Here is a 17,656-nt window from a genome sequence, read left to right as displayed (position 1 = left end):
GGTCCATGAAACATTTGTGCCCAGGGTCTGTAACTTGATGAGCCAGACATGGCTAACTGCATGGAACAAAGATTTGGAAACTGAAATCTGACCACAGACCAAACGTTGCTGGATGAAGCAAACAGCTTCGAACTTTCCATCAGAAAAAGTCTGAAGAGCAAACTGTTTACTTCTTAGACTTAGCATAAGATTCTGATTGTACAGCAGGTCGATCTGAGCAGTTGTTTAAAGGTACAGTGTGCAAAATCTCATCGCTAGATGTCAGCAGATTACAGATGGTAATCAAGTGAGTTCTGTTTTCTTAACTCTCCTAATTCATTTTAGCTACAGTGGACAATGTAGGACAAATAATCTGTAGTGAGTATAGTCTGTCAGTCCGCTGTTTACCTCAGCTGTTAATGGGGCCACGTCCATTTCCTCTGAAAGAAGCTGTAAAACTTTGTGAAATGAGTCTGATACGAGTCGATGAATCACTACAGCTCATTTCTCTCCAATGACAGCGATGCTGAGGAGATCCATCCATCCATTCGCTTCTGCTTCTCCTTTTCAGGGTCGCGGGGGCGCTGAAGCCTATCCCAGCTGTCATAGGGAGAGAGGCGGGGTACACCCTGACATCGTTTGAGGATATCCTGAACTTAGCTGTTAGCATATCTTATGTGCTTTTCACTTTTTAAACAGCTGTTAGCTACTCTTAGCCTCTCATAGCTGCTGTTAGCCCTTAATAGCCACTGTTAGCCTTTTTAACAGTTGTTAGCTACTGTTAACCTCTGCTAGCTGCTGTTAGCCTCTGTTAGCTACAGTTGGCTGGAACTCTCCCACAGTCTGTCTTTGTCCTGTCTTCATACACTGACGTCTAATCAGTCGGCAGATGGCCACGCCTCCCTGAGCCTGGTTCTGCTAGAGGTTCCTTCCTGTTAAAAGGGAGTTTTCCTTCCCTCTTTTGCCAAAGCACTTGCTCATAGTGAAAAACTGAATTGAACTGAATTATTGAAACTCTTTTAAATGGTTCAAACATTGTTGGACTCTTAGTGAATAAACTGTCACACGATGTGAGGATATTATCAAACTGTTTATCAGAGGAAAAAGTGTGTTTTTTGACTTATTTAGGAGATGAGGCTGATCTTTAAATCAAAATAAACTAATAATGTATACCGTGTATGTGGTTGGTCTCTAACCACATAAACAAAATCTAGTTGGACAAAAGAGCTAGCGCTAATGTTCCCCCTCGTCAGATTCCAGAAACAACCAGATATTCGTCATGGTTACTCAGTCCATCTTTCACATACATACTACTGTATCTTAATAACTGTACTGTTCCCACAGTGCACCGACACCTCTGTCCTCCTCCCTGTTGCTCAGGTGATGTCAGTGATGGGGGATGACTGGTCTCCCTGTTTCAGAACAAAAACCCAGCTGACTCACTGCACAACCTTCACCGTGTGTGTGTGTTTAGCTCCATATCTGGGAAGTGAGCTAATATCAGTCTTCAGGGTCTAATTTTAGAGTAGTGTGTTTTATTGCAACACCAAGGACGCAGTGAGCCCATACAGTCTCCCTCTCACACTCAGTCCTGATGTTTCCTATTCAGTGGGTCCACAGAGACCCAAGCCGGGCCGCACTCAGCCAGCTGGACCCAGAAATCACCAGGAATCATCCACGGCTGATGAATTCATCATGGAAAAAAATCATTCTGACAACAACAGACGCCTCAAAGCACTTTCTATTGTAAGGTAAAGACCGTAAAATATTACAGAGAAACCACAACAATTAGACAACCTTCATTAGTGAATACTTGGTGACAGTGGGAAGGAAAAACTACCTTTTAACAGAAAGAAACCTCCAGCAGAGACTGGTCGAGGGTGAAGGGAGGAAGACAGAACAAAGACATGCTGTGGAAGAGAGCCAGAGATAATAATAAGTAATGATTAAATGCAGAGATGTGTATAAACACATAGTGAGTAAAGAAGAAACACCCAGTGCATCATGGGAATCCCCCGGCAGCCTACGTCTATTGCAGCATAACTAAGGGAGGATTCAGGGTCACCTGGTCCAGCCCTAACTATATGCTTTAGCAAAAAGGAAAGTTTGAAGCCTAATCTTGAAAGTAGAGATAGTGTCTGTCTCCTGAATCCAAACTGGAAGCTGGTTCCACAGAAGAGGGGCCTGAAAACTGAAGGCTCTGCCTCCCATTCTACTTTTAAATACTCTAGGAACAACAAGTAGGCCTGCAGAGCGAGAGCCAAGTGCTCTAATAGGGTGATATGGTACTACAAGGTCATTAAGATAAGATGGGGCCTGATTATTTAAGACCTTGTATGTGAGGAGCAGGATTTTGAATTCTGGAGTTAACAGGAAGCCAAAACAGGAGAAATCTGCTCTCTCTTTCTAGTCCCTGTGAGTGTATGAATGTAGACAGACTTGTAACTGATCTCAGGTCAGCAGGTGGCTTGTTCCCGTTAGCGAGCTGGTTATCAGTGCCATCATCGCTGCTGCTGAGTCTCCACCCACTGAATGAAGCATGTTTGGTGCTCCTTCCTTCACAACCAGTGCATCTCTGCAGCCGTCCTTACTGTGGAGAGTTTGTCGGCCATTGTTGCCTTTAATATTTTTTATTTTGTTCTGACCTGATTAAAGCCCGTGTCCATGTTGAAGCCTCCATTTAACACAAAAGAATAAACTATTATTATTTTATCAGATCAGAGTTTGTTTTTTTTCTTTGAAGCCTTTATTTCATTTAACGACCGTCCCAACTGCAGCAGCTGCAGCTCCAAGTGCAAACAGCAGGACGCTGTCGCCAGGCAGATCCTCGGCTCGTACCCTGTTACCAAGCCCCACTGCAACTGTTGGCCCCGGCCTCTGCCCACTGTCTCCACAGTGCATATTTGAAATGGTGAGGCAGGGAGGAGCATGGCAGAACACATGGCTGTGCACTCTCTGTTATCAGCTCACATGTCCTCATAAAGCACAGTTTTAACTCAGAGCCTCCTGATTTGGGTGAACTGCCTTCAGAAAACTTTGACTCGACTCCAGGATCACATATTTAAGCTCAGAGGCTGAAAAACGGAGCAAAGCACCAAACCTGCAGTTCTTCTAATGTCCACCGGAGGCTCCAGCAGTGAGTCCGTCAGTGTTTACTGGGCCTGTGTCCTGTCTGTTCGCTGTCAGCATCATGTGACAAGCAGCTCATATCTGCTGAGGTGTCCACAGCTGTCTGGGCATCTCCGACTTTGTTAGCGACATTTCTGCGATTCCGGAGAACGAGAGGGAATTTCAGAGGTGACAGCAGCTCATAGTTTGTTCTACAGAGACACGGACGCTCATCTGCTGGATGTGAAAGGCCTTCAGCGTGTGCGACAATCTGCTGACAGATGTCAGCTGTGCCTCTCTGTGTCTGTTATCACTGCTGTGGCTGTCCACATGAGCCAAACCCCCAAAACTCCAACAGCCACCAACAAGATCGCTGCCTGTGATTGGTGTTCCATGGGTGACACAGACTTTTGAATCACTTTATTCAGGAAATTCACAACCGTGGGATAAATAAAGTCCATCCTTCATCATTGTCCTCACCTGTGTATCCGTTTCATGGCACAGGTTGGAGCCTATCCCAGCCTTCAGTGGGTGAGAGGTGAAGTTCACTGTGGACAAGTGTTCAGTCCGTGACAGGATGGACAGATGAATTGTGTAGGAAAGGAACATTTTCCACAATCTTAAAATAAGCATTTTTTAGTTTAAAAAGCTGAAATAGTTACAAATGTATCCAAATATTAAAGCTACAAATGAGGATACATCTGCAGTACTGTAGAAGTGTTCTTACTGGAGGCAGATGACGTCATAACCTACAAATAGCTGTTCTCAGCTTTAATCCGTATATTACATGTTTGTTTATAATATCAGCGTTAGCCATGTATTATCAGTGAGACGCCATCTTTAATGACGTCTCCTGTAGGCAGCTCGGTCCTCGTGTCTTCACGCACGTCTCCTGAATGTTTTAGTCTAAATGACGCGTTTCGATTACGTTTCGTACGCTAACAGAAATGCAGAGAGATTTTTAGAGACAAGCTTTATTTTCACTCTTTAATGTTCAGTCTGTAATCTGTATTGGCCACCGTGAGGCTTGTTTAACCATTATTATAAGCTGCTGTAGATAATTTCATACGTGCAGTCAGAAGGTCAGGCCCTGGATCCACTCCATCAGGTCAGGAATGTGAACGGCTGCAGGAGCTCCATCCTCCTGCTTACAGTATCGTAGGGAGATTGTTTTTAATCTTAAACTACCAAAAAACTTTCATTTGTTCACAGAAAATGATAAAAATGATGTCAGCACTCAGGACCAAATCCTGCAGTTCCTCTGATGTCCACCAGAGACTTCAAAAGGACAAATATGTTTATGATGTTTGGTCTCCAATGTTAACTTCACCTTTAAAACTCAACTTAAATTGTATTAAAGCCTAACGTTTGCGTTATTAGAGGTGTGGCCTCTGACAGGTGGATGGGGACACAGGTAGCTCTAGCTGCTAGCTGTGTGCTAGGCGTCACCTCAGCTAACTGGAGTCCCTGAACTGGACCTGTGGACCGTGTTTGTGCTGTTGGAGCCTTTTTAATGACATCATCTGATCAAAAATATGGCTGCTGTGAGGTTACTGTAGTAACAGACCATTTATGGTTGGCTGGTACTAGCAGGAGCTTGCTAGCCAGGCTGAGTAGCATTAGCTAATAGCATATGCGCTTAAATCAGTTACCGTCACTGTGTCGGTGATTTGGGAACAGTCTGTGGTAACAACTACAAACACTGACTTTGAGCGCTATATAAATACAGGCCATTTACCATTTACTGACTAAGCTACAGAAACCAGAGGTAAGTTTATTCATACTTAAAAGCCTTATTTGTCTGTTATACTGTTTCTTTTAGTCCTGGTTCCAAGGCTCCTCCTTTTCCAGGGTCCATTTTCCTTTGGAGATATTCAGTTGTCCTTCTGCTTCAAGGTAAAGTTGGGCAAATCGATATTATCGGCACTGGTATTGGTATCGGTTAACGTGAACATCATTTCCTGAAGCAAGATTAATATGAGTAAGTATGAGTGAAATAAGAAAAAGCACATGCCGTTCACTTTAATCACTAACTCGTTTGGTCCATTGTCATCATCTTCTTCCTGAGACAGCAGCACTCTGACCTGACCTCTGTGTGAGGTCTGTCACTCATCGCGGTGCTGATGCACGCTCAATTATCCAGGTAAGTAAATCCCAAAAGGTTGATTCTGTTCATCTGGACGTTTTCAGTGGGAGAAACATTTTGTCATCATCAGGTGACGTCTTCAGTCTCAGCTGACTGCAGGTTTCCAACATTATAAACAGGACATTTGCACAATGACTGAAACCAGCAGCACTGAAGGAACGTGAGGGAAAGACCATCTCTGAATGGAGGAGGGGGCCTAAGGGTACATCTGTCACCATCCTACAATGCTGTGATTGCAGCTTTTCCCCAACTCTCTGTGAATGGTACTCATGGTTATTGATCAGTGGGCTTTGATCAGTGGTCATGAGAATATGTATATTAATGATCATGAACTGACCTCCCAGCCCGTTGTTCATCAGTGCTGCTGGTTTCAGTCATTGTGCAAATGTCCTGTTTATAAGGTTGAAACCTGCAGTCAGTTGAGACTGAAGACGTCAGCTGATGATGATGAAACGTTTCTCCCACTGAAACCTCCAGATGAACAGACTCAACCTTTTGGGATTTACTTACCTGGATAATTGAGCATGCATCAGCACCGCGATGAGTGACAGACCTCACACAGAGGTCAGGTCAGAGTGCTGCTGTCGATGGTGTTCGATTTCAGAATATGGCTATTGGCAAAAGACTTCTTCAATAAATGTTCCCAAGACACACTTTAAGTACATCGTCATCACAGTGTTTAGATTCTGCTTTCTGACCTGTTGTCATGACATTAAAAATGTTTTTTGTTGTGGTATTTAGCTTTAATAATTGTGTCCTCTGTTGAAAAAGACAAGCGGGATATCATAAGGTTCTATAAGGTGTTTCAGTTGAGGAGCACTGTGGTGAACACTGGTTACTGCTGCCCTCTGCTGGTGACAGACGCTCACAGCACTTAAAAGGACCAATCGGGTTTGTTCTCTTTGTTTCATCTTTATGAATCAATAATAATATAAAGTTACAGTCTATGTAACAGCATCACAGAGTTTAATCATTTCACCTGTTAGTCTTCATTTTATTAACACCAGTCACACTGATAAAAACTGAACAGTGAGTAATAATCTATAAGTTTAATAAGTCAAGTTGAATCCTGTTGCACATGGAGGAGCATCTGTAAGTCTTTAGTCCATGTTTGTAGTCTTTCAAGAGAGCATTTAAGCTAACAGTTTCCAGTCATTGTGCTAAGCTAAGTACCATCCTGGAGGAGACGGTGTGGTTAGCATGCAGCCTCTTGCTGTGCAGAGGTCGCCGGCTGCATCATTTCCTCTGCCGCCTCCTCCTTTGCGTCTCTGATGGCGTGGTTTCCGAGGCAGGGAAACAGCTTTCTGATGGTGTGTCTGAACGGGGCGTTAAGGTAGAAGAAGATGAGCGGGTCGAAGCAGAGGTGGAGCACGCTCAGCAGCAGAGTGGACTCCTTCCCCAGAAACAGCCGCTTGTTGGTTTCACAGTCTGTGATGAGTTTGGTCTGGGCCAGCGTGTACGGCGTGCGGACCACGTGGTAGGGGACGAAGCTGAATACATAGGCCAACGCCACAGCCGCCACGCTTGCCGCCACCCTCCTGGCGTTCGCCCAGAGTTTGGGGTCGCTGCGGCTGCGCAGGAGCTTTTTGACAGCCAGGGTGCTGGAGATGAGCGTGGCGGCGGAGGCGTTGAGGAAGAGCGCCGTGCAAAGGAAGACCGTGAGAGCGTGCCAGTGAAGGCTGATGTCCTTCTTCAGAGAAGAGCAGCTGAGGTAGGTCTGCTCCTGCAGGAGCAACAGAAACACACCAGTCTGAGGCACAGTGTCACCTCCTTCTGCTCAGAGGACAAAACAGCAGCAATTTCCTAATGTTGTAAACCTGCTCAACATTTGGCAATAAAACCCTTTCTGATTCTGATTCTGATTCTGAAAACGTCTCCAATAGCCGCCGCCGGCCTGCATGGTGCACTTTAGACATGTGAATCGTGCACCTCCAACGGTCACAGAGGCTTTATTGTCAGGACTGTTGCCTTACCGTGACCTGTTTTATTGGCAGGGCCATGTTGGGCACCATGATGAGCAGCAGCAGCAGCCAGACGACCAGCGACAGCAGCCGGGCGAAGCCGACCTCCTGCAGCCGCAGAGAGCGCACAGTGTGGCATTCCTGCAGGAGGACACTCACATTTTTGTTTCTGATGTCTGAAAACGATTTCAATCTAAACACATAAGAAAGACCGCACGGTGCGTGGTGCCCACTAACCAGAGCGCTGCTTTTGAACATTTTTGGAGAGTACCTGCAGGTAGCGGTCCGTGATGATGAAGGCGAGGAAGGCGATGGATGCGTAGAGGCTGATGTAGATGGTGACGGCGCTGGCCTGGCAGTGGAACACCATGAGGTTCCACGGCGCCACCCCGAGGTCCTTCATGATCTTAAAGGGCAGCGCGAGCAGGAGCAGCAGGTCGGCCACCAGCAGGTTAATCAGGTAGATGCTGGCGCTCTTCTGCTGAGGGACACAAAAACATCTAAACATGGACACGGACTCAGATCATCAGCTCTGCTACTACAGCCACCTGTGCTGCAGCTGCCTTAATACTATCTAACCAGGTGAGTGTTTAAAATAAACTTCATGCATTTGTTGTGAAGCAGTTCTGTTGGACCTTTGAACATGCAGGACTGTGGGGACTGACTCACTGTCGGAGCCTCCAGTGGACATTAGAGGAACTGCAGTTCAGGGGAAAATTAATAAATTCTAACAAATGAAATTTAAAATGACCAAAAGCTCTTTGAATTTGTCCAGAACCTGTAGTTTGGGTAAGGTAGGAGTACTTACCCCACACTGGGGTAAATGTGTGTTTAAGGCTGTGCTGAAGCGTCTTATGCCCCATTTTCATTAGTACCTAATCGGATCGACTTGGCAACCGTTCGCCACGGTTTCCAGGGTTTTCCATTAGGTCATAGTCCCTGCTCACCCAGGCAGGTACTAAAATGTGACATCATCAGACTGCGTGCCACATATTGGCCGGTCAGAAGCGCCACTCGATGAGTCATGAGAGCGTCTCACTCGCAAAAATTAAAACTGTCATTTTTTAAAACTCGGCAACGAAGGAAAGCAGCAGGTTTATTCTTGCCTCGACGTCCTTTCTTGTAGCGTTCGTATCGCATGATTATGTCGCTGGCCACACAGATGCGTTGCTATGACGACAAGCACACACACTGGGTTGTAATGGAAAACCGGTTGATCTGAGTAGGTACTGATGCAAAAGGGCTTTAAATCTGCCTTCTTTTTGTCCACATCTCCATCTGAGAGCTTTGAGCTCAGAAGAGTCAGAGGCTGATGGACGATTTCATTTTAAAGCTTCATTTTTAAAACCTCGACTATATCTTCTTCTATGTCCGAGGAAAAGAGAAGCTTACAGTGAGTCACGGGGTCAGAGAAATCCTCATTCCAGCTCATTTCACCATAACTGACCACAAATCCTCTCATCACTTCTTCTTCTCTTATCTAATACGTGCTCTTCAAGCACCTTTACACTGTCATGTGACACCTCGCCACAGGACATTCGCCTCACTTTTCACCTCGTGTGTGACCTCGGGTCATCTCGAGTCGTCCTGCCTACCTTGGCTCTGGGGCTGCGGATGAAGGCCCACACTGACACCAGATTTCCAGGCAGACTGATGATGAAGATGAGGATGTAGACAACTGTGAAGGGTCCCATCTGGTCGTTGACGATGCAGGGCTTCTCCTCCGGAGCGCCGCCAGTGCTGAGATTGGTGGCAGGAGTCATCGTGAGGTGGCGCTCGTCGGGAGGTGAAAGCAGAGAGGCTGCAGGGCTGCTCACGGCGGCATTCACTGTCGGCCTGAAAACAGGAAGAGGATCCACTCCAAAGATTAAACCACAAAATCTCATTTGTATTACAGCGTCGGATGAATTCATCTCGCTCTGTAGAAACGCAGAGAGATCGATCGAGCACACGTTAAAAATGCACAATCACATGTTTTTATCTGTCTGCACTGAAAGTGTTGCAGTCAGTTTAAACACACTGGTTTCATTTCTTTCCCAGCACCTGCAAAAAATGTTTTTATTTCATAAATTATTTCACATATTTGGCAGTGGATTCATGAGAAGCATGAAAAAGGGGCCAGTTTAGGTACAGGTGCATAGAAGCAAAGAAGAACCAGGAAGGTTTGAGGTGGGAAGGAGGTGCTGTAGCTGCTGGCACGAGCCAATGAGAGTTTATCCTTACTGTGAGAGGTCATCGGCCAAGCAGGGGGCGGGGCTCTGAGAGATCCCGGCGTACACAAGTGGTTCACTCAAACTGTTACATGCAAGTTTGCAAATCTGCAGCAGCTGTGACACACACACACACACACACACACACACACACACTTGTTTTCATATCTTAGTGAGGACATCTAACTGACACGATGTTTTCCCTAGCTGCTCACCCTAACCATCAAGAATGAATGCTAACCATAACATAACTGTCACCCTGACACTAAAACCACACTCTGAGTCTCAAACATGCCTTCAAACTTGTGGGTACGGGGATTTTGTCCGCATAAGGGCTGTTGGTCCTCACAAAGATATGTAAACATGGTACACACACACACACACACACACACAGAAACAAACACATTGAAATCAGAGCAGCAGCACAGACACGTTTCTCTGCACAAACATTTACTTAACTTTAGAAGAATTTAAACAGCTGCTGCTGTAAACACCACGTGCTGATCAGCCACACACAGTCTCATCTGATCTTAACTGACATGTGTCCGTGTCTGTGACTGTGATGTGACTCTGTGTCCGTGATGTGACTCTGTGTCTGTGATGTGACTCTGTGTCCGTGATGTGACTCTGTGTCTGTGATGTGACTCTGTGTCTGTGATGTGTCCGTGATGTGACTCTGTGTCCGTGATGTGTCTGTGATGTGTCTGTGATGTGTCTGTGATGTGACTCTGTGTCCGTGATGTGACTCTGTGTCTGTGATGTGACTCTGTGTCTGTGATGTGTCCGTGATGTGACTCTGTGTCCGTGATGTGTCTGTGATGTGTCTGTGATGTGTCTGTGATGTGACTCTGTGTCTGTGATGTGACTCTGTGTCCGTGATGTGTCTGTGATGTGTCTGTGATGTGACTCTGTGTCTGTGATGTGTCTGTGATGTGTCTGTGATGTGACTCTGTGTCTGTGATGTGTCCGTGATGTGACTCTGTGTCCGTGATGTGTCTGTGATGTGTCTGTGATGTGACTCTGTGTCTGTGATGTGTCTGTGATGTGACTCTGTGTCTGTGATGTGACTCTGTGTCTGTGATGTGTCTGTGATGTGACTCTGTGTCTGTGATGTGACTCTGTGTCCGTGATGTGTCTGTGATGTGACTCTGTGTCTGTGATGTGTCTGTGATGTGTCTGTGATGTGACTCTGTGTCTGTGATGTGTCTGTGATGTGACTCTGTGTCTGTGATGTGTCTGTGATGTGTCTGTGATGTGACTCTGTGTCTGTGATGTGACTCTGTGTCTGTGATGTGTCCGTGATGTGACTCTGTGTCCGTGATGTGTCTGTGATGTGACTCTGTGTCTGTGATGTGTCTGTGATGTGTCTGTGATGTGACTCTGTGTCTGTGATGTGTCTGTGATGTGACTCTGTGTCCGTGATGTGTCTGTGATGTGACTCTGTGTCTGTGATGTGACTCTGTGTCTGTGATGTGTCCGTGATGTGACTCTGTGTCCGTGATGTGTCTGTGATGTGACTCTGTGTCTGTGATGTGTCTGTGATGTGACTCTGTGTCTGCGATGTGACTCTGTGTCTGTGATGTGACTCTGTGTCTGTGATGTGTCTGTGATGTGACTCTGTGTCTGTGATGTGACTCTGTGTCTGTGATGTGTCTGTGATGTGTCTGTGATGTGACTCTGTGTCTGTGATGTGTCTGTGCTGTGACTCTGTGTCTGTGATGTGACTCTGTGTCTGTGATGTGTCTGTGATGTGACTCTGTGTCCGTGATGTGTCTGTGATGTGTCTGTGATGTGACTCTGTGTCTGTGATGTGTCTGTGATGTGTCTGTGATGTGACTCTGTGTCTGTGATGTGTCTGTGATGTGACTCTGTGTCTGTGATGTGTCTGTGATGTGTCTGTGATGTGACTCTGTGTCTGTGATGTGTCTGTGATGTGTCTGTGATGTGACTCTGTGTCTGTGATGTGACTCTGTGTCTGTGATGTGTCCGTGATGTGACTCTGTGTCTGTGATGTGTCTGTGATGTGACTCTGTGTCTGTGATGTGTCTGTGATGTGACTCTGTGTCTGCGATGTGACTCTGTGTCTGTGATGTGTCTGTGATGTGACTCTGTGTCTGTGATGTGACTCTGTGTCTGTGATGTGTCTGTGATGTGACTCTGTGATGTGTCTGTGATGTGACTCTGTGATGTGTCTGTGATGTGTCTGTGATGTGTCTGTGTTCAGGGCACTTTCTCCCTGCAGTTAAACAGACTTGAAACAGGAGCTGACACAGAAACAGGTTTACAGCCGACGGCTTCAAACACTCAGCTGCACTAAATTTCCTCTCACGCTCACAGTGGAAATCCAGCACGCCTACAATCTCAAACTCACAGGTTTTTGTCAATAAGTTTTGAAATCAGAGGAATCATCATGAAGCGCCCTGTTTGAAGTTTGTTAGAGCGTCTGGTTTACCTCAGATCTCTCACCATCTAAACCCTGAAAACGAGCAGCAGCTACTGAATCCTCCCGATGTGCCGACACAGCTGCTCCCAGCTGGTTTCAGGTCTTCTTCATCTTCTAACAAGCTCCCCTCAAACTTGTTATTTATGATGTTTGTAGATGTTTTCTTATCGTGAATCATTTCCTGTTATCTACATTATTATAAGCAGCCACAAACCAGATGAACTGCACATCTTATAGAACATTAAACCAAAAGTTCTGGTTTTGAGGCTCAGTACATCAGCAGTTGTTAGCAAAGCATTTATGAATGTAACCGTCACGTAAACATAAAAAGGCTGAGAAGCTGCTTTCTATGTTTACATACGAGCCTCTGACCTCTGAGCATTTCTGCTTTTTCAGAAACAGCAGCGAGCTGTGGCCGAGCCCGAGGTGTGAGACGGGCACACGCTGACGTGCAGGATGTAAAATAAGCTCTGTGGTCGCAGCAAACCTGTGTGAAGCAGGAAGTCAGAGAAAAGAAAGCTCGCGATCACGGGAGCTCATTTTCATGTCGAAGACACACAAACCGATGCAGATTCTGTGATGACAGCTGCAAACCATCAGCACGTATCCTGTCCTGGTGATAATCCTCTCAGAGAGGATCAGCAGGTAAGAAACATCCTGTAACGTCGAGTCAGGATCACAGATCTGCTGCATTTAAATGCAAAAACATTTCTTTTTGATCCCATCAAACCACCGAAGCTGAAATGAGCCAACCGCTGCGAGCTGCACACATGAAACAAGTTATTTCCACCTGCTTCTGCAGAAAAAGTCACATTTTAATTTTCACAAATCCGCCTTCCGTAATAAAACATCACTCGTGTCATATTTTGACTTCCAAAGAAGAGGACCGTTGGTCAGCCTGCTCACGTCCTTCAGTTTTCCTCACTCTGAAGGTGATTCTGTCCAAAAACATTCACTTTCTGCTAACGCTTAGAGCGCGGCGTCCTCCCTCCACGGCGCTCGTTTCTTAACGGTAACTAGACGTTAGAAGTTAAAGTAGGGTGACCAAGCGTCCTCTTTTTTTGCACTTGTTGACTTCTTGACTTTCACCATTCATTAACGGCACAGAAAAAGCATCATTTAAATATGTTAAAATTTTCTTTAAACGAAGTTTATCAAAGTCCTTCGTGACTGGGCCAAGTGTCCTTTTTCAAAATATGGTCACCCGAAGTTAAAGCCCGGCTGAAGCGGCTGAGCGTGGTGGTTGAAAGTGATGCTATCAGGAGGCCGCTGCTCGCTTCACGCCCCAAATCAAAATGGAGGATGCCAAAAAGCACCCCGGGGCGCTATGATGCCCCCAACACTCGCAGAAATGTGTTTTACCTTAACAGTTTTTCCCATGAGGGCCTCATTCGTTCTCATAGGTGGAACAGGAAGTCCTCGAAGTTCTCAGCCCAAACCAGGAGAACGTGGCCTCCAACACGATCTGACTTCCTCTCTGTCTGTGGCTTCACCTGAACACTGGCTTTTGTTCAAGCCTCGGAGGAGAGAGCGCTCGTCTTCAGGACTATTTTCAGCGGCGGATGAATCCACATTCTGTGAATATTTGTGGCAGAAGGACGACGCATGTGCACCCAAGTGAAAATAAACTGCGTTGCATTTTTCGTCCAAATAAGGAAAATAAAGCAGGAAAATTTAGACGAAGGAAATCGTCTGTACTGAGTCACACAAACTGGGGAAAATCAGCTTTACAGAAAGCGACACTGGGGGTTTAGCTTTCTTTGAAAATGAAGAGTCATCTAAAGGTCATGGCACTCAGACACCAGGGTTTGGGACTAGAATTTCCACCTGCAGCTGCAGTTGTATGATAAACAAGCAGAGGAGGCAGAAATGTCCAAACCCGTGTCGAGACCGCAGAGACGAAGCGGTGAAAGCTGAAGGAGAGAACCACGAGTCTCAAGATGCATTTCAGCATGTGCCCAGGAACCTGCCGCTTTTGGATGCATTCAGTATTTTTATCCCCTGAACCTTAAAAAAGGAACAGCCTGTATATAAAAGAGGGACACCATAGTGTTTACACACTGGTTTGTATCACAAACGGGGTCCGGAGGTCCAGTTCAGGGACTCCAGCGAGCCGAAGCGAAGGCCAGCAGACAGCTAGCAGCTACCTGCCAGTCAGAGAGGCCACAGCCCCAATTATGCAAACGTTAAGCCTTGAAACAATCAAACAGGTGAGTCACGTACAGTTGTTGTGAGGAAATTAGCTAAACCGTTTCTGTATCAGGCTGTAAACATGTTTTACCTCACTGCTCGAGCCCCTGCTGGATGTTAGAGGAACGCAGCTTTTGGTTCTTCATTTGTAATCCTTTAACACAGCGATATGAAATATTGAGGAGAGGTTAGAAAATAAACCTACACGCTGTGAAATGTGTGAAAAGATTACCAAACTGTCACAGAGGTGACATTTCCTGTTGTAAATCAGTCAAACAACCCCAAAGACACACAAGCTCAGCACGAGAGGATGTAAAACCACCAGAGTGACACGAAAGCGACCACAGAGACGTGAAGTGATCAGACAGAAAACTACTGAAAGGAGACGACGAGACTCGAGGACGGGAGCAGGAAGAGAAAATGACTCTCAGATCACAGATCTCAACTCTGTTAGTTCATTATTTCACAGTGTGTGTGTGTGTGTGAGTGTGAGTGTGCCGGTCATCCATTTCACATGGTCCCCCTTGAAACAGACATTCCCACACAGTCACGATTGTTTCCCCTTAAAAACAAACCTGAGTGAATCTTCAGCTCCCGCCTCGTCCCCTCCCGGGCTCTCGGACCGCGTGTTGGATCCCTAAGGGACTGAGCGGGCCCTCCGGCTTCTCTTCGGGTCCTCTGTGTGCGTTTGATTCGGTGTGTCAGTGCAGATCATGTGCTCGGAGCTGCGGAAGCTGCAGACAGATGGAAGGTGTTTTCCTGCCTGTTAGCAACATGCTGCTGCTGTCGTCAGTGTGACCACAAGCCCCGCCTCCCTGACACACACACACATATATGCATATTGAAGGCGTTTCCAGCAAATGAGTTGTGAGTAATGATTCTTTACAGATAAATTTAGAGACTTCTGGTTTATCTGGCGAGGCTGATCGGCACTTATCAGCTTTTAGCAGAAGTGGGAAAAAAAGTTAAAGTCCACAGAAGAGAGGAAGGGGACGATGACGTCTCTTTAACAGTGAAAATGTCAGCTTTAGTGAAAGTAAAGAGTAACAAATGTGCTCTAAATAAATGGTTCGACGTCACAGCGCTGAGAGCAGAAAACCCCGGGCAGGCGCAGAGCGAGCGACGTCCACAGGTGAGGTCACACCTGCGGTTCCTCTGACCCGCTGCAGCTCATCAAGCTGTCTGTTTCTTTAACACAAGCACACACTCGGAGCTCAGCCCAGCAGAGCCGCCGTGTGATGATGTCAACACGGAGCAACGTCTCGCTCCTCGTTGGATGAGCCGCGATGAAAGAAAAGGGAAAAGCAGGCGTCCAGAGACGTCCTCAGATGCAGTTAAAGACACGGGGTCCTGTGGACAGGTGGGCAGCGCGCACGTCTGTGTCAACGTGATAACTCAGTGAACTCAACTTAAAGGTCGGAGGTCAAGTTTTCTGAAAATCGAGGTGGAGAAAATGTAGGGTTTTCATACCGTAGCTGCGGGGAGGCCGAGGGTGAGGCACGAACTCCCCCCTGAGCTTTACAGCCTGAGCTGCACACAGTTTGCAGAGACTGTGATGATTAATGCTTAACCTCAGGAAGATACGCACAACTACAGCAGGTGTCTTAACACAGCAGCGCAAAGCTACACCGCTTGTGTTTGTTTTCATTAAGGAGGGAAAATGCACATAAACGAATTCATCATAGGAGCGTGTGGATGTGATGGATTCATGTGCGGTGCCTGCATGTAGATGCATGCAGATGACACTTAAAGGCAGTGGAAACATGTAAGCGCAGGAAGCACAATGAATGATAAGATGAGAGTCATAAACCAGTGTGAGGTCTGTGATGAAGAGAAAAGCGTAGAGACAGTCAGGGCTGTTTGTGCTGCGTCCCTGCAGGAAGTGTCTGTCTGATGTGTAGGAGGGCAGGACGCGCTGTGATAAGTATCTGCAAACTGAATCACGGTTTCCCACGTTGTAAAAAAACACGCGGCAGTGCGCTGTGTGAATGAACGTGAAGGAGCGGAGAAACTCTGCAGACTTCCAGCTGCTTCACGCACAGATGAGAAAGCGCAGTTACACAAATGTCACGCACTCGCTGCTCCATCATTTCAGACGATTCTCAAATTGAATTCGTGTCCAGAAAAATGAGGCAGGCAGACTACGATAACAGGATGTGATGTCACAACATGTGCAGGACGTACTTCTTTGTTATGGAAAACAAATTAAAATCACCGTAAATAAACAGGAGTGCTGATTTCTACAACTAGGCTGGAAGTGCACAATAACATTTCTTTTAACTTAAACGTTTCTGTGCAAGACTCAGAAGAGAAACAGCGAAGGTTGTGTGTTGTGCGTGAAACAGGAATGAAGTCTCTGTGAGTGCACACACAGCAGCTGTGAGGCGAAAGCGCTGAAATCAGATAAAACGTACAAAGCGAAAGAAAACGAAGGCCGTCTCCTGACCTGTCCCGTGAACACCGGCGTCGTGACGTTTATTTGTTTGCGGTCGCTTCGTGTATGAGAATATTTTATTGGTCAAAAAGGCTGCGGTGTGTGTTTGAAAGGACCTCACAAATGTCACAGATCAGATGTTCAGTGTTTATTTGCTGGTTTGTCGGAAGCGGCTCCAAGTCTGCCGCTGTCTGTTAGTCTGGGACCCCGGCACACAGCTTTCAACCCCCGCTGGGTTCAGCTCTCGGTGGAGGTGAAACACCGGCCCGGTCTGTCTGTAGGGTCACGCTTACGTCACTGTTTAATTTGGCTCAGATTAAAGTTTCATAACTTTAGTTTAATGTCTCACTGAGCACGTGTTCGACTGAACCATTCGCGCCAACTTTGAATTTAAACTAACATTAAAAATATTTTTTACAAGGAAAGAAGAGAAGACGCTGTCCAGAAATGATCATCTGTTATTAATATGTGTTCAACTATATTCTCAGCACCAGCTGTCTGTTAGGATGACTGAAATAAAGCAAAAATAAGTAACATCTGATTTGTGTTTGTTTGATGTTGCGTTTAACTGTGTTAGAAACTGTGAAACACACGACAGAAGAAAACGCTGCTCACGAACGAGACGGAAGGAAAGTTTCCTTCATAGCTAAACATGTTAATAGCAAATCCACATTTAGTTTATAACACAGCACGTGTGCTTCAGCAATAGCCTGTTTATTTCAGTGCAGTGGGGAACCGTTCTTACCAGTTTGTCTTGGAGAGTCCACACCAGTCCAGATTTCCGAGGACACAGCTCACGTGGGTGTTATCTGCGATACTCCTAACTATAAGTTAACCAGGTCAGACAGTTCGTTCGTAATGAAAACGTAAACACGGAGTTGCCGCAGTGCCAGCTGTTTAATTCACCGCAGTAACCATGGTAACCACGGACGCTGGGTGGATGTAACCCTCGTGTCTGCAACACATGGCTAAAAACTATTTTCCATTGTTTGTCCCACCAAACATCCAACCATTTAAAATCAAGGCGCTGCTGCGCTCTGCTGAGAAACAAAAGGTAAAAGTTGCGTTTAAGGTTTATTTATCCAACAAACAAAAGATCAGTGTTCGTTGTTTCCTGCTGCTTCTCCTGCTCTGGTACAGAACCACAGGCCCACCCGGTGCATGCTGGTCCTATACTCGTCCTGA

The 17,656-nt window shown here is 46.2% G+C and overlaps 1 protein-coding gene across 3 annotated transcripts; it reads right to left on the bottom strand.

Annotated features, from left to right (window-relative positions):
- Nucleotides 1-5,971: 5,971 nt before the first annotated feature.
- gpr171 (G protein-coupled receptor 171) lies at nt 5,972-17,302 on the bottom strand. Of its 3 annotated transcripts, none has more exons than XM_085430998.1 (5): nt 17,217-17,302; nt 8,790-9,030; nt 7,466-7,675; nt 7,207-7,335; nt 5,972-6,956 (listed from the first exon to the last, which is right to left on the bottom strand). In XM_085430998.1, exons 2-5 carry the CDS (start codon nt 8,955-8,957, stop codon nt 6,429-6,431), a joined length of 1,035 nt encoding a protein of 344 aa, XP_085287124.1. In that variant the 5' UTR covers nt 8,958-9,030; nt 17,217-17,302; the 3' UTR covers nt 5,972-6,428. The 3 variants fall into 3 exon arrangements, with proteins under 3 accessions (XP_085287124.1, XP_085287125.1, XP_085287123.1); XM_085430999.1 differs by lacking the exon at nt 17,217-17,302 and adding an exon at nt 14,613-14,671; XM_085430997.1 differs by lacking the exon at nt 17,217-17,302 and having other exon boundaries at nt 5,973-6,956; nt 7,466-7,672; nt 8,790-9,018.
- Between the last annotated feature and the right edge of the window lie 354 nt (nt 17,303-17,656).

Source organism: Copadichromis virginalis, linkage group LG14, assembly GCF_057382275.1.
Source record: "Copadichromis virginalis isolate Kocher_CV1m ecotype Utaka linkage group LG14, C_Virginalis_male_GT1.1, whole genome shotgun sequence".
NCBI classification, from domain to species: Eukaryota; Metazoa; Chordata; class Actinopteri; order Cichliformes; family Cichlidae; genus Copadichromis; species Copadichromis virginalis.
The sequence above is the reverse complement of the archived record's forward strand: the minus strand, read 5'-3'. Positions and strand labels throughout refer to the sequence as shown.